The 22,925-nt window shown below is 45.9% G+C and overlaps 1 protein-coding gene across 4 annotated transcripts in view; it reads left to right on the top strand.

The window, feature by feature from the left end:
* The window catches only part of nrip1b (nuclear receptor interacting protein 1b), a 46,108-nt gene extending 24,906 nt beyond the window's left edge, over nt 1–21,202 (top strand). For 3 of the 4 annotated variants that reach the window (XM_036008831.1, XM_036008832.1, XM_031310803.2), the window contains one exon: nt 15,045–21,202. In XM_036008831.1, coding sequence (XP_035864724.1) covers nt 15,502–19,134 — 3,633 coding nt within the window. In that variant the 5' untranslated portion in view covers nt 15,045–15,501 and the 3' untranslated portion in view covers nt 19,135–21,202. Of the gene's footprint in view, nt 1–3,174; nt 3,407–15,044 lie in introns of those variants that run through there. The other variant, XM_036008833.1, reaches the window with a different exon arrangement.
* The last annotated feature ends 1,723 nt before the right edge of the window (nt 21,203–22,925 follow it).

Genomic DNA, 22,925 nt, shown 5'->3' with positions numbered 1-22,925 from the left:
GAGGACGGGTTTACTCCCGGACAAACCTTCTCCTAGGGTAGGTGAACATATGTATCCAGCCTGCATGACATTTAGTCTAAGTCTCTACCAACTGTACTTTCTACTCAGACAGGATTTGCCGGATAAGTGTCCCTCACACTTGTGATGCAATCCTTTTGAACACTAACCACTCAAAGCTGGATTTGAAGCTCCACTGAACCCTGATGACCTTTGACATTTAAAGTGGAACTATGGAAGAAAAGCATAGTACCATTTTGACTCTTTCTTTTGATTAAACGGAAAAGCATTTAGACTAAAAAAATCAATAGGTACAGGCTTGAGTCCTGAATCACTCCAGCATAAATCTTCCCGGTGCCTGGCGTGGAGTCGTCTCTGTATCATTTTTGGTGATTAGTTTCCCCATTACTCAAAACAGATGTGTGTTCGCTGGTGATGAATGATCCAATTATGGGATATTTGTCACCCATTTGATATCTGCTGCTGGTCTGGCACTGTAAAGCATTTCAGTGGGGTTGCTACCTTGCACAGCAGCTGGAGTCTCACGAGATCACGTGGGATTCACGGGATCACGTATCGCACGAATATCCATCTCGTCGGCCTTCAAGTGATGCGTTTGTGTCGGAACTACCAGCCTATCCAACCAATCGGCGTCCGGTGAGGAGCTACTGGCAGCTACGGGCGTGGTTTGGGTGTGTGTGACGACCGCGACTGTTTGTTCAAAACAACAGTGGCGGACATCGTAGACCGATGGTTCATCCAATCGCCTGCCGGGTATTTTTTTTGAAAGTGCCTGCCCTTTTTTTTTCAAACAGTGTCCAACCACTTCTCAGATGGTTCTGGGTTAACAGACTCTCTGGCTCGCCAGGTTAACCTCTTCAAATCCACAGTCAACTCTGGATGGGTATGTGTTGACCCAGCCTTTGGATTTGTTTGAATGGCCAACTGGCCATTAGACAGGGCTTGACCTGTTGTGTTGTTCTGTCCCCAGTAGCACCCAGCCACTTCTCCCTCATCATCTCATCAATCTTGTGGTTACAGATACAGGCATACTCAACTGTATAGCACTAGCTCAGGGTGCAAAATTCACTTTTTTTGTCCACCAGCCAAATGGCTAGGTAATGTTTACATTTTTACCAGCCGCTCAAACAGATTGCCAATGCTTTTTTGGCTGGCGGGTGAAGCAAATCTACCAGCCACTTGCATATTTACCAGCATTTGCGGTGGATTGGTGCTAATGCTGTACCCTCTTGCCCTTTCATAACATTTGATTTAACCACTAAAACCTCAAACATCTGCACACCCTGCTCCCCCTTCTGTTGACATGCCTCAGATAGCAGTCATATATGTCTAAACTGTAGTTGACCCCCCAACTGCTCCTCACACACACACACACACACACACACACACACCAAAACAATACACAGACACACAGCTGAAAGGATTCATGTACACCCCCTCCCAACCCACCCTCTGTCTGTGGACAGTAGGCTGATTCTGCAGCCTCCCTCCCTCCCTCTCTCCCTCCCTCTCTCTCTCTCCTGCTCTACTGTGCTGAGCCGTGTGTGTGTGTGTGTGTGTGTGTGTGTGTGTGTGTGTCAGCTGCCTAATTGGGCATTCTCCCCTCGTCGGAGCGCCTGCCTCTCCTCTCGGGCCGGGGCTGCTGACGAATGGCAGCGGATTACAGATGAGGACACGGTGACCCGCCTGACCTTGCTGCACAGCCGCGGGGGAGGGAGAGGGGTGGGGGGAGACAGAGCGCTAGGGGTGGGGCGGATAGGGTGCTTGGACTGCAGAGTTGGGGGGGGGGGGCAGTGGGCATAGGTGGAGGAGGGGGGGCAGGCGGCGTCAGGTCAGCGGAGGATGAGGTCGCACCAAGGTGGGCGAGATGTTGGGGTTGGGGGCGGGGGGAGGGGGGGTGTTTGCCAGGTGGCCGTGCGGGCGGGTGATCAGGCGAATGACAAGTGTCACATGACAGTACCCACCCCTCCCTCCCTCCCTCCCCCTGTGTCAGTATGTCAAGGGCACGAGCCCCCGCTGGCAACCGCCACTGCGGCATTTTCCCCCTTTTATTTATATATTTATTTCCTCTCTTCCCCCTGCTCTTCTTCTCCTTTTTTAAACTTTTTTTTTTCCCCACGTGTTTTTATGTGTCTATCAGATTGAGGCGCGTCTATATGACTGCTGGCTTGCCTCCACACACCCCCCCGGGGGCTGCGATGTGGTCGGTCAAAAGTAGGCGGCGGATCCTTGAGTGTGGCGAATTTTAATTTCTGTAGCGCACTGTAGATATTTCCATGCCCCCCCGTCACCCCCCCCCCCCTCCCCCCCCACCACACCCTCACCCGCCCCTCCACCTTCCTGCTGTGTGTGTGTGTGTGTGTGAGACTGCCAAGGTGAGGTTGTGTCCTCTTGTTAAGAGCGATTAATGGCACTCGTTATGTACATAATGAAATATCCCTGCTGATGCATAAGGTAGCGTTGTGTCTCTCTCTCTCTCTCTCTCTCTCTCTCTCCCTGTCACACACACACACACTCCTATTGCCTGCATATACATTGTGTGTGTGTGTGTGTGTGTGTGTGTGTGTGTGTGTGTGTGTGTGTGTGTGTGTAACATCGAGGACGCTTTGTTACAGCCTCCAGGCTACTCCGGTGTGTGTTTGATATGGTGTAGAGACCCTCCCCTTGTAAGCCATCTCTCCAAATGAAAAACGAACAGGAATTAAGGCCCTGTCAATTCAGTCGAGTTTGTTCCTTTTTCTCGCTTTAGATGCGCACAACACCGCGGCTCCCTGCGCGACATGTGTTCTGAGAGATAGAGTTGGGTGGCTCACCACCGAGTCCCGTTTTGGCTGGCGGAGTAAATTTAGATCTAATCTTCTTGTGTGTGTGTGTGTGTTCTTTTATAGCCCGGGAATGTTCACCTAACATCAGCTTTTAAGTTGACCTTGTTGTGTTGTTTGCTCGTCTGAGGCTTGTGTGTGTGTGTGTTGTATTTCTAGGACGAGACGCTGCTGGCTTCCCTATAGGTTTTTATTTTGGCCTTGTGTGTGTGGGCACTAACACCATTCAGTGCCTGAGTCAAGCTGTGCAAGCTCTTTTAATCCCACGGCCCGGTGCACGTAGGCTTGATTAGTGGCAGCAGTTATCTGTGCAGAAGACAGCCCGCCCTCCTTTAGCATTTGGTCAGGTCTGGGGCACTTGGGGGGTTGGGGGGGGGGTGTGTCAAGTCATGAGAAAGGTGAACGAGGAAGGAGAAAGGCGGGGGGGGTGGCGGAGGGATGGCGAGAAGTAGGGAAGAGGGGAGGGCTGGAAGCCTGATTAGTATTCTACAGGAGTATTCCTGCCAGTAGAGCAAATTGATTACTGCACTTTACCTGTATCAGCCTCCACAGCTAAGGATGACAAGGTATGGGAGCATGATGTGTGTCTGCGTTCGCCTCCCATCCACAGCAGAATCGGTGGCTTAGTGTTGAGTTTTTTTGTTGTTGTTAAATGTTGGGAACTTTTTACTACATTCACTGGATAGTTTGCTCCGTCCTCTCCGTCTCCTTCTTCATTACAGAGGAATAATAGGCGGGTTGCAGTTGGGTGCTGGCCTTGTCTATGTCTCTGTCTGATTTAATAGTCAATGGCTGACTGAAGGAAGCCTTGGCCACCGTGCTTGTCTGCATCTAGGCTGACAGTTGCTGTGTTTCTCTTGGTTACAGTGAAGGCACCCCGGTCAATTTCGAGGCAACAAAAGTTTAGCGAAATCCAATTTTTATTTGTTTTGCTCGTTGATTGATGATTTTCCAACAACACATTGTTTATAAAAAAAAATAAAATAAATAAAAGATGGGTTCAATGATGGTGTTCAGGCTCCTGAACCCTGCTGGTCTTCACTCTAGCTAGTCAATCAGGGACTTATAACACCTGGGCTGCCAGGTGAAGGCAATTAATTGCAATTAACCTCTGCTTAGATAAAAAACCCAGCAGTAGTTTGAGTAATGGCAACCAGAACGGAGACCCACTGACTCCAATACAACACTTCTGTTCAAATGCCCCTCTACTTTTATCACTGGGGACTGAACCAAGTTGTAAAGGAAGACAGTTTCGTCTTTACTTCCTCGGCCCTGAACAGGCCTTTCACTGTGAAATTTGAAATTAAAAAGTCAATTACCCTGATCAGTTCAGCTTGTCAGTTGCAGACACGGCGTCGTCAATAGTCAGTGGCCACTGCGAGGGTTTTTATATTCCCTGCTTGTCTCCCGGGCCTGACCCAAATCACGAACCCTCCATTTACTGACCGAATGTGACCGTTGGAAGTTGATGAAGCGCGGTCTTAATCTAGTCCACCTGTATTAAAAGGATCCAGTTTGAATGCAGAAGCGGGTTCATTATTTCAGCATGGTAATTGCCAGCTGTGATACACAGAGATAAATATTCCCTCTGAACCAACCAAACAACATGAATTGGGCTGCCAAAAAGTAATTTTTCAAATTCTCTGCCCAATTTACAATGGCTGGTGTTGACTAGGGTTGGGTACCGAAACCCGGTTCCACTATGGACTATGGATATAACCGGTTCTTACTCAAACGGTAGGAATCGGACCAGATTAGAACACAAATTTTGGTTCCTCATTTCGGTTCCACTTAATGTGTCAACTGAAATATTTGCCCCGAAAAGGACGTAAAAATATCACCCTTTCTCTGTAGTCTACCGTTATCTAGCTACCGTAAATGTAGGCTACTTTTAAAATGCCATATTTTCCCTCTGGGCTCACCAAAACGGACGTAAAAGCATATTACGGCTACCACATCTATAAAAGAGCCTTTCTTTGATGTCATTTTTCAGTTTTTCAAGAATCGGTTTAGGAATCGGAATCGTTTTAAAAGTACTGGAATCGTACAAATCCAAACAATACCCAAACCTAGTGTTGACTATCCAGAGACGTGGTTATGTAAGGATCTGGGATCAACCTGATATATGTCTACGGTCATATTTTATAAATCTTTGAGTTCCTGACCAGGGCATCTCGTCCACAAAACACTGGACAGACCAAGAGCAGCTCAGACAGGGCCTCATATCTTTCCTTCTGTAGTGCTCCAGTAACCATGCTGTATTTAGTAGGTAGTGCAGCCCCCTGTGTGTTAGCTTTTAAGACTTACTTGCGAGGGGGAGGCTTAAATGTAAGGAGGAGGTCAAGCTAAATAAAGTGGGTCCTGCCCTCATGTCTATACAATATGGATTTATCTCTACTTCAATTGGTGATCTTGGCACACATCAAAAAAGGGACTTTTACCACATAAAGAGGGAGTTTGTTGAAAATCTCACACCTTAACTTCCTGCTGTATTTAATCCTTGAAGAAAACTGTATACATTCTTACACTCTTTTTTTTTTTAAACCATTTTTTCATATCTAACTCCCAAGGCTGGAAAAATGTATGATATAAAGAGAACAGTCCTTTATATTTGCAGTATTTTTTGAAGTCCCACTGTAGAACCCCAACAGTAATTATGGGGTCAGTTATCCCATTGTCTTTAAGAGATGGAAATGGCCAAGGACCTTCTTATATCATGCTAGATTCTTGTGGTGTGGGTTTTAAATGAAGTGTTTCAACTGTCTATTATTAGGATTCTATATTACAGTGTTTATGGGATGTACAGTTAAATACTGGACTATATGCAGTAGTCAGCAGTAGAGCTGACTCATACTCTGTTGGATAAGCAGTAAAAACAAAACAGAGGTAGCGTGTCTTAGAGGGTTTATGGCAGCGGTAAAGCTTTATACTTCTGTTTGCAGTAATGTAACAGGTTCTCTCCCAAGTTTTTTTTGTTTTCTTCCTGGCAATAACTCTGATGAGGTTTAGTTGGGTTTACGAACTGATTTAGTGTTGGCTTAAACTGAAATCCAAAGTAGTGTCACCTTTGTGTAACATTGGCAGCCTTGTTGCCATTATTATCCCAATGCCCATGTGTATGACACACGTGGTGAGTGTTTACTGTCAGCATATATAAAATATTCACAACTAAATGTATCTTATTTTGGCCCCATGGTACATTTAAAGTTGTCTAGGACTAGGGTTACAAAATACCGGGAGTATTTGAGGTAGGAATAAACAGGAATGTATGGGAAATAACGGGATTAAAATGGAAATATAGGGGTCGTTTGCCCAGATTGTATTTACCATATCATAAGCAGACAGAATTCATCAATTTGCCAAATAGATCCATTACTTTGTCAAACACATCAATGGGGAAAGATACTTTGAAAAATTAAAGTGAACAACTACTTTTATAAATACATGTTTTACAATAAAGAATGAATGGAAATATCATTCAAGCTACATCCCACATGGTAACAGCTAACAGCTAGCTAGTTTTTGCTAGCTAGCTGTTACCATGTGGGATGGTATAAACTGTGTGCTTCGCTTGAAGCTGTTATCTGCTGGTGAACTGAAATATCATACAAATATATAATATAACATGGCTACATGAAAGCAGGTCAGTGCAGTAGTGTTGGCAGTAGTGTGGGCTGTGCATGTAGTTTACTACTATTTTAAATGAGCATACTTTTAACCAAAAACATGCCGTAAGACACGCCATTGTGAAAACATTCCCAAGCTTAACTTCCCTTGAAACTTTCCGAAAATGTACCTAAGTCTTCCGACCCTTTTTTAAAACTTGTCTAGTACACCTGCTTGAAAAACAAATGCTGCAGCAAACATCTTTGCCCACTAGAGGATGTATACCCGAACCGAGCCCGGCGGGACCCGGCGGGACCTGCCGGGCCGGGTTCGAACAGATATTTAGAAATGATGTTCGGGTCGGGCTCGGTCACATCAGCGCGATAAGGCATTGAACATTTTAAATTTAAAAAAGATTATTATGTAGGTGCGCGCCTGTGTTAACGTGCGCTTGTTTCTCCGTGTGCGCTGATGCGCTCATCTGTTGACATTTCCGAATGCCTTCCTACAAACGTAAATGTGTCATTAATATGAGAGAAAAATGAGATTTTAATTGGGTCGGGCTCGGGTCGGGCTCGGACATAAATATCTTAATGCCTGTCAGGCTCGGGCCAGGCTCGGTTACTGCTCTGTCGGACGCAGGCCGGGCTCGGACAGATCCGGACTCTATTGCCCACAGAACAGTGATGGAAATTATTCCATTATAATAACCTCCGGGTTATCTGCGCTTAATAACTGCTTGGAATATGTTTTGTCCAGTGTTTTAGCTTGAAAAGGAATCCTATGAAGCTTGTAACATTAACTGGAATAGCTGAGGTGGCCTATCTAGAGCTGACACTTGGGTCCTCTCCAGGTTGTGTAACAACAGGCAGCAGGGTGGTACAAGGTCCTTTGGGGTGGCAGGATGGCAAGCATATTGTTGCTTGTTTTATCCGTTATCAAAACCCTTGCATTGTGGGGAAGTATGGTCAGCAGCAGATACTCATTGTGTTTCCTAACACTGTTGCTCATAATCCTCCAAGAGTTAGAGTTTAAGGTAATTAATTAGCAGTTTACTTTATCTCTGTCACTTATATATTTGGGGGTAGTTGGATAATAAGGTTGATTACCAATTCCGGTGACACCTTCACTGGATTGCCAACTTGTGTTTAAAGGTTTTTGGTTATTAACCCGGATGCCAAATTAAATTGTGAGACTGTTGTTGTTGGTTGCGCCTGCTATTGGTCTGTGAGCACTGGGTCGGGCATCAGGGCCAGGTTTAGGACTAATCTTAATGAAGTCTCCCGTTCATTGGCATGTTGTCGGCTCTGCCCTGCCAACTGGATTGGTGCTGCTCGAAAGATCTTCTTGGAAAAGGTTACACACAGTTGTCATACTTTACAGTTTACAGTTATACTTTAGTGGGCTAATTGTATGTGTGCAGTTCATTTAAAGTGGCCATATTATGCTCATTTTCAGGTTCATAATTGTAATTTGAGATTGTATCAGAATAGGTTTACATGGTTTAATTTTCAAAAAACACCATATTTTTGTTATGCTGCACATTGCTGCAGCTCCTCTTTTCACCCTGTGTTCAGGTCTCTGTTTTAGCTACAGAGTGAGACCTCTCACTGCTGTAACATCTTTGTTGTCAGTCACACATGCACAGCAGCTAGGTAAGGATTACAAGAGCTAGCTAGCTGTTTCTGCAACTTCGGCCTGTACAAGGCAGGATTAGCCGGGAGACTTCTTCTAAACGAGGGCGCACTTCCAACTTTGTGTAGAATACCTGCAGAACAGGGACATGTAAGTAGTTCTTTACAATTTATTTTATAGATTAGGGTGAATTTGTGTGTTGTAGCAGTGTTTTGCCATTGCGAACGAGCTAGCATGCTAGCACTAGCATGCTAACGGTTAGCCCCCTAGCCCCCTCGTTTCGGCTAGTGACGTAGAAAGCCGTGCTGATTTTGACCAGCTCACCCAGAGACTGAAGGCAGGACACATTCAGAAACCGTATCTCACTCAAAACAGCGTGGATGTTTTTTTTCAAAGTTTGTATGTGTGTGGAAGCACCAGAGACACAAAATAACACCCCAAATCCCAGAAAAGGTGATTTTTTCATAATATGGGCACTTTAAAAGAGTCCTTTTTAAATTTGTAACGTTGGATAGGACTGCATTCTTACTTAAGTAAAATACAAATGGGGTTTTTAATGATTCTAATGGAATGTCCCTTCACAACCCATTGTACCCTGTACTATTGTTCTCCAACCTCACTCCGAGCAAGCATTAGGATGATTTAAAAAATAGAAAGTAGGTCAATGGGAGCATTATGAAAGGCACAATGGTAGCAGAGATACGTCCTCTTCTTTTCCTGTCACTTAGACCTCTGTCACACACCGTATTACTCCAAACCATCCCAAATGACTTCGTTAAAAGAGGAAAAGCAGTTCTCTTTTAACCGAAAAAAGGCAGACATCTTGCCGACTCATTGCAATATAGCCTTCTCAGGCCTGATGCCAAGGATATTATGGAAATGATTCATTTAAGGCCAATGTTGTTTAGCTGGTTTTATCCAGCTTTCAGGGCAGCCTGACAGTGGGACATTTGATCTCAATTGCAAAGTGGCCCATTTCCCTCAGACATCACCACTGCAGTCTGTTTCAAGAGCCTAGCTCTGCCTTTTGGCGTTGCGGCCATGGGGCAATCATCTGTTCCTATTTCCAGCACCCGTGTTTACAAATGGAAAATGGAGATGGAAATGAGCACCATTTTGGACAGGCGATATAAGCAGAAGATTACCTCGGAGCCCAATAGAAATGAACGAGGTATAGATTGATGGCGGCCACGGCTCATTAAGAAAGAATGTGTGTGTGTTTTAATTGATGCACTAATTCTCAGCCACTCAGGAAATGGCCCTTGGGTGGGTCTTCCAAATGGCACACAAATATTTACTAGGGACACAAACATTTTTGTAAGCACATCCATGCACGCCTGGACATGTAAGGTGAGGGGAGAAGACTGTCCATGTCTCCGATACAGCGCAGTGATATTATCATTGCACTGGCTACTTTGTCTGGGTCTTCTGCCAGTCAGCTGGGTGCTGAACCGCTTAGATGACTCATCAGTGTGCATGAATTCCTCCATGCTCTCTCTCTCTCTCTCTCTCTCTCTCTCTCAACCCCAAGAACTCTTTGTACTGATGAGTACAGATGAAGTTAAAATCCTCCCCCGCACTCCTCATCCAAGGCCAGATGCAGGGCAACAACATCAGCACTCTGGCCCTATTTCGTCCATGTCTGAAATGTTAGCATTCAGTCATCGCACACTCTTCCTCACATTCAAGTGCTCTGAGTAGGATGATTTTTTTTTCAATGGCTCGCCTGTGCTACTTAACACAAGAGGTCTAACTTTTTCCACCATTCATGTATTACATTTCCGTTATGTGGTTTCTGTGTGTGCACACGGAGGCATGTGTGCTATGCGTGACTTGTTTGGTCAATGCATCCTTAGAAGTGGGTCAGAGTGCCCCAGTTCTCATTGTGTGGGCGTACATGTGTCTGCATATTGCATTTCATTGTTATTTTGTCCTGATTGACTTCTCTGCAAAAAAAAACATTTTCTGGCTCTAGCTCTCCTGCTGTTCGGGAGCATGTTACTCTCTTGTTCACCTCTCTCAAGGTGAACAAGAGCTTTTAATTCAACTTTGCTCCGGTGCACTCGTTCACTTGTGGAAGTCTTGGAACGACCGAGTTTGGTCAGGTAGCTTATGTTTTGTCTCATTTAATCATGTCAGGCCATATTGAATTTACAAATAGCGGTCACGCCGCATGTGTAAGTGAGCTACCCCCGTTGAGTATGTGCAACAGAGCTGGGCTGCAGATTACATGATATAATAGTGTTTAGGCATCGCCTCTCCTTTTTAAATTCCTTTAACCTTGACTCCCCTTAAATGCAGAGGAGAACACATCTGCCAGGCTGGTGTCAGACATTAGTAATACACACGGCTTGGGCAGCATTGTCACTTTTTATTAACGCCCAGAGCTTCGCATGGACACCAGCTGTTGCATCAAGTGGAAAAAGCCTTGGCGGAATGACTGACCTTGACTTTAACTGCTGCTCCTTTGGCTCTTCCCCTTTTTAATTATTTTGTTTGGTCTCATACATTTTAAATGGCTTAAATGGATTACCATTCCAGACAATGGAGGTCATTCAGGAAGTCACTTTTTTGAGATCAAAAAGGTTGTATGAACAGCCAACATGGCATCATGACTTTGCGTAAACATACACGCCACTTTCCTAAAGCCACATGGCGTGTTATCTGTACGCATTTTGAGCTATCCACGTGTATGTCCACGCTGTATACAGCGGATGTAAACATACACACCACGCGGCGTGGTGCGTTATCGCGAGAACGTGCCGTGCTATCGCGAGAACAACGTCACACGACCACCCCAACCAACCTCCGTCCTTTCATGCTACTCGCTACGGTGATAATTCACATGTAATGTAGGTCAACGGAGGCCAAACGGCCTTGATAAACACGCTCAAAAGCGAGTATGCATCTTCATAACACGCAAAAATGGCATACGAATTGGCGTGTCATACATACGCCACTAAATGAGATCAGTCTGGAACAGCAAATGTGTTCATGCCTGTGTCAGGCTACATCCACACGCCTACGTTTTTTTTTAAGATAATTTTTTGGGGCATTTTATACTTTATTTCCGACAGGGCAGCTTAGACTTGAAAGGGGAGAGAGAGGGGGAATGACATGCAGCAAAGAGCCGCAGGTCGGAGTTGAACCCATGGCCTCTGTGTCGAGGACTAAGCCTCTTTATATGGGCGTGCGCTCTACCAGGTGCGCTACCCAGGCGCCCAGGTTTTCATTTTTAAGGGGCATTTTGAGACAAAAACGATCTCTGTGCACACAAGAGTTTTAGCTCCAGTAGCAATAACTAATCTCCGTCCATATTAGCAGGTCTGACATCACATATCACATGACCATTGGCACACACTGGGCATGCGCGTGCTGGTGTAAACAGGAAGCAGATTGTCTTGACATTACTCTGCAGTTGAAAGTCATTGATGTATAAGTTGAAGAGGGTTAGAAAAAACTTTGGGGAAAGAACAACAGTGGTGAAAAGTAAGAGCAGGGATTTATTAGCTTGGACCGACGGCCAGGTTGAACTGTTACTGAAAGGTGTGAAGCCTACCTAACAGATTAGACTGACTGGTGTGCGTAGTCGTTTCCGAAGCTCTCCGTTTTTTCTAGACTACAGCACAACCCCGGAGTTTTCAAACCAAAACGGGGGCAGCGGTGTTTCCAAATGTCTCCATTTCAGGGCCTCAGAACTGCCGGAGTAGTGTGGTCGCGAGGCGTAAACGTAGCAAAAGCAGATTTTAGTTTTTAAATCAAAGAGTAGTGGATGTAGCCTAAGTGGGTGGTAATGGGTGTAATCAGTGGAGGGAATGAAGGTCACTTATTAAGATCTGATCCATGACATCTGCATCGGAAAAAAAAAATTTTAAATTATTTTTTAAATCTATGTAACTTAGGCAGTGGCTGAGAGTGCAGTGACCTCTCCTGTTCCTGGTGTCTCTTTAAGTACAAGATGAGCGAAGCAGAGAGAGAAATAGATGAAGAGGCGGCCAGCCAGGGGGGGGGGATGATGAAGCTTTCACCCCTTCCCATCACTTGCCCTCCCTCTCACATGTACGTGGCCGACTGTAGGGGTAAAAATCACTTTAGAATGGTGCCTGCTCTGTCATTGGCTGACATTGTCAAGGATAATGGATAATCGCCACAGAAAGCGTAGAGCAGCTCATTGGTGCTGTGGTGTCCCACATGGTCAGGCTTTTTGGGTGCCACCACCAATGAGATGACATGTTAACAGATGTGTAAGGTCATTTTCAATGTATACACCAGGGGAGATAATGTAATAGTAATGCACACATCACACATTCTGAGAGAGGAAAGGAGGAGGGCTGCATGCTTTAGGGGCTCAGTACAGAGGACAGCTTTCCCTATATTAAGGTCATTTATTTGTTAACAGAGCTCTGTCACTGAGGAGGACATATTTTTTCTTGCCCTTGCTGTAGCTGGGCTTTTTTGACACCGGCTTTGTCATTACGTGTCTCTCAAGAGCCCGAAGGTGCCCACTTTGTTGAACGAGCTATTTGTACTTTATGTGAGATAGCGAATGCAGTAGCTCTGTTGCATATAAACGTATATAGTGCTGTGTCATCGTGTCCCTGTGCTGGCTTGTCTGCTCTGTGTTGAAGTTTCTTTGGGCAAAAACATAGACAAGGTCAACTGTAATTCCAAAGGTTCACTGCCAGCAGCAGAGAGATTAACAGAATTCCTCATGTTGAAACCTGTGTCAGTGTCCCATTTACATTTTCTTTTCTCACTAACTCATTTTAGTGACTTTGCCCAGCTACGTTGGGGAACGTGTACATGTTTACTGTGCTGATCACACGAGGTGTTACAGGACATTCTATTAAAATTGCGCTAAGCTCACTGGCGGGAAAATAGCCCTAATCCTGAGCATCTAAGATTAGCATGACAGCAGACATCAGATGGCCCAGTGTGACCAGGTTGGCTTTTGTTGTTGTCAGATTTAGGTCATCAGCTTAAAAATGGCCTTGAACTGTAATTGACGCTGATAGGCCAATCTCAATAAAACGATTATATTCCATACAATGCCTCACCGTCTTCAAAGTCCCAACCTGATTGTTTTCCTACGGCTACTTGGATTGAATTGTGCACTAATCAACTTCAATCCAGCTTCTAATCCCAGCTCATTTTCAAGGTGGCATTAAACATGCCACCTCGTTGCCCTTACTGTCATGACAACCTGTGGACCTTGGCCACGGCCGTGGATTTGAGCCTGATTAGAAGCCCGCTGCCTTCTTGTTTTGGCCCTCGCTACTGCTCTCCGTGAAGTATTGAGGCGAGTGGCGGCGTGGGTTGCCATGGCCTTTTCGTCATAACCAAGGGTGGCTCTCCTGCCGCGTGACCTGCGTTGTCGGTCCACTCAGCGGACACCAAAGGTGAGGATGGCATCGGGAAAGGACACAGGCAGCAGCTGAGGCGAGGTGGAAGCTCTGTATTAATTAACCTTTATGGGACGCGGCCAGGACTGTCGGAGGTGTCCTGTATCCACGGAAACCACTCTGACAGGGTTCAGAGCAGAGGTCTCCCAGGGCGGCGCCGCTGACACTGTCATGGCAACTGGCACTGTGCTCACCCCAGTGTCACCGACTCTGCCCTCCTGACAGTGGTCTGGTGTGACAGGTGCACCTGATCCTTAAGCCACCCCTACCCCTCAACACACACACACACACACACACACACACACACACACACACACACACACACACACACAAACTTGACAGTCGAATACAGCTTGTCTGTTAGCTATATCCTTGCTGTGACTGCCTTTGTACTGTACCCGTAAACACGACTGCCATCACATTGAATCAGTTCGTGTTTTTCTCTTGTGCACCTTTTAGAGAAAAGAGCTGCAAAGATTAATCAAGTAATTGATTATTTGATGACTATTTTGATAATCAGTTAATCGGTTTGAGTCATTTCTTTATGAAAAAATTATCCGATTCAAGCTTCGTAAATGTGACTAGTTTTTAGTTTCTTCTCTCCTCTGTGACGGTCAACTGAATATCTTTGAGTTGTGGACAAATATAGACATGTGAGGACGTCATCTTGGGCTTTGGGAAACACTAATCGGCATTTTTCACCACATTCTGACATTATAAAGACCAAACAGTCGATCAAGACAATAACCGACAGATTAACAGTGAGACAGTGACAATGAAAATAATCGTTAGTTGCAGCCCTCGTCTCTGATTTAAAAACAGTTCAGGTTTAAAAGAGCTAAGCTTTTTGTGGGTTTACGCTGACCAAGTGTTAATAAACACAATGCAGTGGTGAGACTGGGTAACCACCTGACCTGTTTTCATGTAATCTGTGTAAGAGTATGCATGCATATGTATGTATGTCTTCATGCTTGTGTCTAGGCAGAAATGCTTAAATGCTTACTTGTGTGCATGTGGGTGAGTGAGTGAGTGGGTGGGTGGCTCCTGCTTTGTGTAGATCGAGGGTTGCGTCGTGTGAGACGCTGCTCAAGTGCGTAAAGAGCAGCAGGAGGTGGTGGTGTGTGTGTGTGTGTGTGGGGGGGGGGGGGGGGGGGGATAATCCACTGAAATGACAAGCTGCATAAGAAATTATTCACAGCTCTCACAAGGCCCTTCACTTTTGAAAGACATCGCTGCGAGGGGCTTACAGCTCAAGACCTGAATGTTTTCAAGGTAGTGGGCTTGAATTTTCAATTTGGATCCAATCAGGCCTAATCTACATTTGTCGTCTGTTCGGTGGCTGTGAGGGGAGAGTGCAGAGAGGAGAAGGAGCCGTGTGCAGTCAGTCTGAAATGTTGCTAAGTAACAGAGATGGCAGACAAGGTGGTGAAATGAATGTGATATAGTGCTGTGCAAATCCCTGCTTCTCACACAGTTTCTCCTTTTTCTCCTCTTTTTCTCCACCCAACCATCTCTCTCTCCCTGCCTCCCTCCCTACCTCTTTTCTCTCTCACTCCCATAGGTCCCCAATGTGAGATCTGCAAAGCTGAGAAGGCGCCACTGACAGAACCACAGCCAGGCCTTAGGACAGACATCCCAAACATCCACAGCCACGGAATGTGTCAACATCTTTGTGGTGAAATCCCGCTGACTCCTCGCTTGCTACTCACATAAGCCTGGAGCTGGGCCTTCTGGGATCCTACAGTCTTTAAAGGCATACAACAATGCCTGGGAGGCCCACCTGCCCCAGATTGCCTCCAACCATGGTTGCAGTTTCACCACAGTGCTGACTGCCCACTATCGAAAGGGATCATATCTGGTCAGTGCATCCTTCGGCCCCCCTGCAGACTCACTCTGTGCAATTGCCTGCCTTCTTTTTGGTATTTAGGAAGTGCATGCCACTGTCAACCAGATGACGTAGTGGACATTTGTTTCCCAGTAGCAGTGCTGAACCATACGAGGGGATCCTAGTATTGAACATGACTCATGGGGAGGAGCCTGGCCCTGAGACACACAAGGATTCAGCTGTTCTAACTTATCTGGAAGGTTTACTGATGCATCCAGTGGTAGCCGGGCCTGGGGCCACGGCAAGCGGGAGGTCTGAGGCTGCCCACAGCAACCAGGAGCAGGCTGACAAGGTGTGCGGGCCTTTCCAACTGCCCAACCATGGCCCCGCAGCTCCCAAGGGTGGAACCAACGGGCCCACACTAGGTTCTTCGCAGCACCTGAAGAAGGCCCGCCTACTGCGCTCTGGAGCCTGGAATGATCCAGGGAACCAGCGGATGAGTTCACCCCCAATGGAGCTGAATGGTCAAGGGGGAGGCCTGCAAAATGGAGCACTAGAGGGATCTCCTCACGCTGGGGAGAGTACTCTGTTGGCTTCCCTGCTTCAGTCATTCAGCTCACGGCTTCAGAGTGTGGCAATGTCTCAGCACTCTAATAAACCCCCCAGTGAGTGTTCCTCTCCCTCCAAGGCACCACCTGCCGACAAAGAGCCACTTCCTGTGTACGGGACAGCCTCAAGCCGTTTGAAGGGCCTAATGAGGAAGAGCAAGCTTCAAAATCACAGCAACACACCTTACAGTCGCCGGGGACACAGTCAGGACAGACCCCCAGAATCACCTCGGTCAGCACACAGTGCCACGCCTCCCGCTGCCCCTGCTACAGCTGAATCAGTGTCCTGTGCGGAGCGTCTGAAGGCGGTGGCCAACATGGTGAAAATCCGTTCTAGTCCGGCACCTTCACCCAAGCCCAGTGTGGCCTGCAGTCAACTGGCCCTGCTGCTGTCCAGTGAAGCCCATCTCCAGCAGTACTCCAGAGAGCATGCACTCAAAGCCCAGCTCTCCGGGAGATCTGCCAGCGAGAGACTAGCTGCCATGGCAAACCAGCAGCATGGTCCAGACAAAAGGCCACCTAGTGTGGGAGGGAATCTGCCTGGAGCCCCAGACACACTAAGCTCCTTAACAACCCAAAATGGAATGATGGCAACAACAACCACAGTAACAACAACACTCCCTCGAACGGCCCTGTCCAGTCCACAGAGCCCCTCTCTGCTGCGTTGCCACAGCCAAAGCTCCCCACCCACTCCCCCACATGCTCCAAACCCAACTCACAGCCAACCCCCCAGGGAGAAGCGAGGCGTCGACTCACGTCCAACCCGTCCCCCCCAGACGTGCAGCAGCTTGCTGCTACTGCTACTCAACAATCACAACAACCAGAAGCAGTTGACCAAGAACGGGCACCTGGAGGACAGCTGTGGCATTCTGCCGCCAAGCGGCTCCTCTTCAGTCACATCGGACAGCGAGTGCTCCATCCAGGAGAGGAGTCTGGCCAAGGACAGCAGTGATGCAGAGAGTTCCTACTGGAGTTGCTCTCCCATTGACCTCTCCATAAGAAGCCGGGCCAGTACACAAGACACAGGGCCCAAAACGTCCACCCCCTCTTCCTCCTTCTCCTCTTTCTCCTCTTCTACCTCTACCCTGTCTTCTTCCACCACAGTGTTTTCCTCCACCCCAGTTGCGTTCTCTCCTCAAGCTTCTGCTCAACCCTCCACCTCCGCCTTTTCACCAAGCTCTACTGTTGTCTCCTCTATTTCCACTGCTATTTCTACTTCTTCCTCCTCCTCTATCTCTACCTCCTCCCTGGACAAACTAACGGAATCTTTAATAAAAAAGTGGAAGCCAGAGCCATCAGGATCAAATGTGTGCAAGAACAAGGAGCCTGAAGTGAGCCTCGACCGAAGATCACACTCTAAGGTCACACTTATGCAGCTTCTTCTTGAGCGCAGAAATAATGAGATGGTTAATAAAAGCGTAGGTAACCAGGATTTGCCACTTGATATAACTATGGCCACCATGTCTCGAGACCAACCAAAGGGACTCGTGCCCTGGGAGGAAACCAGGACAGAAAGCCCCACAGATAGACCTGTAGCCCCAGCCCAGCCCCTCTACTCGCTTAGTCGTGACCCCAGTGGTGCGCTATCCCCGTACTCCTACTCCTCCCCCCATGTCCAGTCCAGCCCATTGGATTTGTGTAAGTCTAAAGCCTTCCCTGCTGAGAAGGCTTCAGAGCCTGCCTTCAGTGCCAGTAAACTGTTACAAAATCTGGCTCAGTGTGGCACAGCTTCTTCCTCCCCACCCATCCCATCCAGCAAAGGGCTGGGTCAGGAGCTTGATGCCAGTAGGCCCCTTGCCCTATTGGAAAGGCTCAATGCTCCAATCCACAGGACCACCACCACTCCACTCTCTGACAGACCCTCCGGCAGTGGCACACCTTTCAGTCAGAAGGAAGCTTCTCCTTCATCACAGATTGAGAACCTTCTGGAGAGGCGCACTGTGCTGCAGCTCCTTCTAGGAACCGGCTCGGCTACTGCTACAGTCAGCCGCAAAGATAGGCCCAGTGGCAGCGGCAGGAGGAGTGTGGAGGTTGCAGGGGGGTGCTATGACAAGAGCCCCGGTGCCTCCACCGTCTGTGACAGCTCCAATGGGCCCCCATTGGACGTAAAGGTCAAAACTGAGCTCGCGGAGGAGGTGGGTCAGTCCTCGGCCATGTCTGAGGACTCGAGTGGCAGAAAGAGACATAGTGGCTATGAGAAGAATAGCCCACTCTCAGATTCTCAGCAGGACTTAAAAACAGAACCACGGCCTGCGGAGGTCATAGCAAAATATGGCCTCCTCAGCCAGCTGCTTAAACAACAGACTGCTACCTACTATACCAGTTCTGCTATGCAGGCTGAGTCCCAGCCCAGACAGGTTAAAGAGGAACAGAGGGAGTATCCAAGCCCCAGTCCTAAGAAGAGACGCCTCTGCTCTGATCGGACTGACAGTTTGCATAATACCAGCTCTCCAAGAGCATTGGACAGTGGCGACATGAACATTTTTGCATCTTCTGCTGTTCAGGAAGAGCCTGAACGGCAGAGGAATGTGAAGGAAGAGGAGGCTCCGCCAAGGAGCCCACCGAGTGAAACCCTCACCAGAGAGAGTCGGGGCTTCAATGTGCTCAAGCAGCTGCTGCTCTCCGACAACTGCCTGAAGGAGCTGTCCCAGCAGCCCCGGGGGACGCCCAGTCCTTCCGTCCTGCAGGCCAACGGCAAGGCCAACGGCAGCGTTCTCAGTCAGCCTGCCCATAATCACAGCTTCCTCCACCTGCCCGGCTGGCAACCCCACGGTTCCCTAAACTCAGGGCTTCCGGGTAATCTCAGACCACTGCCCACCCCCCCTGCAGGTGACAGCCCCTGGAGTCGCCACCCAGCTCCGTGGCCAGTCACTCAAAAACGGGACCCCCCTACTCTGGTCAAACAGGAGCCCGAGAGCCCTGTGAGATGGAGTAGTCAGGAGAATGAGGAGGAGGAGGGCTGTGACTCAAACCTGGACTCTCCACGGCTCTCGCGCTCCAACCCCATCTTATATTACATGTTGCAGAAGGGCAGCATTCAGCTTAGAAAGGAGGTGCGGGAGCAGGCAGAGGGAACCCAGTCTGTGGTCAGAGTTAAAGAAGAGCCAATCAGTGACATGCATGCTTATGAACACAGTCTGAGCTCCATCCCGCAATCACCGAAAAACAATGACAAGCACAGCCATGAGAGCCAGGGGCTGAGCCATTCGTATGAGTAGAAGTTGTATCAACTATGGAAAAATACAAAGTGGAATCACATTCATTGACCCCCTCCCCCCTTTTTTTTAATGACTTGCCAAATTGGTTTGATGGGACAAATAACAAATAATGCAACATTTGTTTTATTATTATTATTGTGGAATAGAGCAAGTTCATATTCGAATGCATACTTGCATTGGTTTCTCAATTTTAAATAGTGAGGTCATGGAATGGTACAAAACAGATTGATTCAACCAAAACCACACAAACTGTCACAAATGTAACCTTTCCCATCAGTGATTATCATGCACTACATATTTAATTTAGTTAACGATGAAGTCCTCCTTTACAATTTGGTCTTACACTTATTATTTGTATCTGAATTGTGCACATATCACTATTCCATGTCCCCTTTGTTGCCTGCCATAAAACATTTAGAGAGAACATTTCAGGCAACATTTATTATTGATGACTCCAAAAATGTTAGCGCTCAGTTCAGTGGACATTTATTTATTTTTCTCCATCAGAACATTTTTAGATAGACAGAGTCCCATCAATTTTAGATAAGATTCAAAAAAAAAAAAAGTCATTCTAGGGCAGGCACGGCGGTCTATTACAACAATGTACATGATAAATTTATTCAAAGGAGGACCTGAAAAAAACAATATTCGCACTGCAATAGCTTCAGTGAGGATCCTACCATGATGAATGCTTTGTCTTGCTTTTCCTCAAGATTCACAGAGTGGGATAACAACCAATGGAGGGAGAATATATCAATGGAGGTTTGAATAGTCACAAGTCATTGAGTTATGCTTTTATTTGGATTGAACTTTTAAAGGCAATATTCGACAGTGCAAATTCAGGGGTGATGTGTTTTTGCGGATTGTGCCGTTTTGAGTACAGTACAGTTGAGCAACTGTGTGCAAACAGGTTTCTAGAGCAACAGTTAAAAGGCTGCAGTGTCTGAGAAACTTATCTCACCATCCTGGGTAAACTCGCACCACTTTTCTTCATGCACACAAAAATTTAAAAAAGTGTGAAGCACATGGCTTTTTTTTTCTTTCTGTTGTTTTTCATTTCATATAAAGGAGCACCTTGAGTTTGCACTACCGAAGCTGAGTCCTTGGTGTCCTTTTCAGGATAATTTAATGGCATGTAATACAAAAAAAAACAAAAAACAAAAAAAAAAACAATATGTCAGTGTTATCTGTTGAGAATTTGACAGTTTGTGATTCTTCTTTTTTTTTTCTTTTTTTTTTTTTCTTCATAATTTCTTAACTGTTGTGGTTTATGGACATCTTTCATTTTTGTTGCAGTCTCTTAACTCATAAAATGTCAAAAAGAATTGCATGATAATTAAGAGGAGACCACAGGTACGTCTTTGCTTTCAAAGCAGCTGGAAATGTGTACCTGCCCCCCCCCCTCCCCAATAATCACCAAGACATGTTGGTGTCTTGAGGGATATCTGGTATCTAGCTCCTTTTTCATCTTGATTGTAGGGTATTCTCTTCAGTTAACGTCACACACTGCTTTATCCATTTAGTCTTGTGATCTTTTTAATACATATACCTAATGAAGTACGTCTCTTCGATTATTAATACATTTTCACAATGGTTAAATATATTTGTGTAAATAGTACTTTCAGTATGAAAGATGACTATTTTGTAATGTTTAAGAAAAGATATGACCCCTAGTTTTTAATGCCCTGATATGTAAATATGAATTATATGCGTACAAGTGTACATACAACGGCAGAGGATGCTATGCCCATCTTTTTTTTCGGTTGGTTTGTTCTTTGCATGTGTCTCTATGTGGTAAATGATAATCTATCCTGCGCTGTGTTGTGTAATAATGTCTGACTCTCCTCACTGCTGCCTGTTGCATGCAGACGCATGGGAACTACCTGTGTATCCCTACTGGTGATGGGGGAAAATGTCAAGTCTTAAAATAGGTCTTTTTTTATCACAGAGAGAGAGAGAGAGAGAGAGAGAGAGGTTCGTTAAGAATATGAACAGTCCTTAAATAACCACAGACCGTCGAGCAAGTTGATTTAAAAGATGTGTGAAAAATAAACGTGCATTGAATATTTTTTTGTGATTTTTCTTTTCTGTTACTGGTTAACAAGGCTCTGTGAAAGAGCTCGGGGCTATAGTGGGGGTGGGGGGAGGGGCGGGGGGATTGACGTACAATCATAGATCTGCATTGTGCATCTAAGAAATACATTTGTAGCAGCAAATATAAAACAAAAAAAAAACAAAAAAGATGTTTCATTTTTTTCATGTGAAGATCTGAAACATTATTTAATTTTTTTTTTTTTTTAATGTTTTCATTTTTGGTGTTCATTTGCACTGATATCTCAAAAATAAAGTACTAAAATGCATGACCTAGTATGAATGTGTTCCTCTTTTTCTAGTTTGCCATTCAGAAGTGTTTTTTTTCTATGCACAAATTGGTGATGTGGACAAGTATATTAAATATTATATAAGATATATATATATATATATATATATATATATATATATATATATATATATATATATATACACAAGACATTAAGTGGTCACTTTTACTGTTAAATCAGGAGATACTTATTTTTTAAGAGCGATCGAATACATGTACTGAACAGGGTTTTTCCTGGCTCAGCATGGGCCTTTTGGGGAATACGCACGTCAGTAAGCATGATTGGTCCGCGTACTGCTGACAAAGACTGTTTCCTTTTTTGACAGAAGTCTATGCATTTTCCTTTTATTTCTGACAATTTCATAAACAGAAATGTATGTTAGGCTTGAGAAAATGACACCCCAATTAACAAAACTGGTTCAGAAAAATAACATTCATATTTTTCAAAATTCACCGGGAGAGTCCGGTACAGCTGGGATCACGACTGAGATCAGCGCTCACATTCAAGTTCATGTTCTGCTTGTTCAACGCTTGTTTGGGACACATTAAGAGAGGATTTGAATTGCTATATCTATTCTCAACTCTCACCATTTTGGTGCTGGTGATTTTCCTTTGGGGCTGGCTAAAACCTCTTGGGGGGGGGTGCGCCAAAAATTCCGCCATGCAGGAAAAACCCGGATTGACACGGTGCACAATAATAGTTTAGAAATGTGAAGAGTCGTTGGTGATTAGACCCCATTGTGACGTTATCATTTTAGGGGGGGGGTAGTGACGTTGGCCCCCCCTGATGGAGTCTAGACTCTGGTGTGGTGGTGAAGGGATGCTGAACATCTGGATGGATGAGTGGATGAGATGTGGAGCAGGGCTTCTGATGAGCTCAATGGAAGAAACCCTAGTACAAAGTAAAGCAACCGATAGAGATATTCTGGCACCATACATCCTACTATCTGTCCTGCCTCACAATAAAGAATAATATTATTTGATAAGGACATCAAAGCCAAAAGGCACTTTGTGAAATCAAAGGATCTTAAAGCAGAGTGAGAGGATGTCCTCTATTTGCGTTAAAACCTGTGCTTCTGAGTTGGCTGCTGTTCACTGCAGTGCTGAGTCTTAACAAAGACAGGAAAGACACTGAAAGGAGGGAGCACACACGGAGGTCACCAGATGTACACTGAATGCCCCACGGATGTGCCTTACAAAATGGAACATCTTTTATTTAGAACCCCAAATATGACCTCATTGCGCAGTCAATACAAAACCTTAATTCTTGTTGTGTGCGGTGGAGAAAGTTGTCCAATTTTTGTGATCATTTCCTTGGCATGAGAAAAGCAGCCCGTAGCGTGAGACTTCCTAAAAGGTGAAGATGAGTTCAAGCTAAACCCCCCCCCCCATCCCCTTGCACTGTGCGTTT

The sequence above is a fragment of the Sander lucioperca genome, chromosome 13 (assembly GCF_008315115.2).
Source record: "Sander lucioperca isolate FBNREF2018 chromosome 13, SLUC_FBN_1.2, whole genome shotgun sequence".
Lineage (NCBI taxonomy): Eukaryota > Metazoa > Chordata > Actinopteri > Perciformes > Percidae > Sander > Sander lucioperca.
Note: the sequence above shows the minus strand (reverse complement) of the source record. Positions and strands in the feature narration are given on the sequence as shown.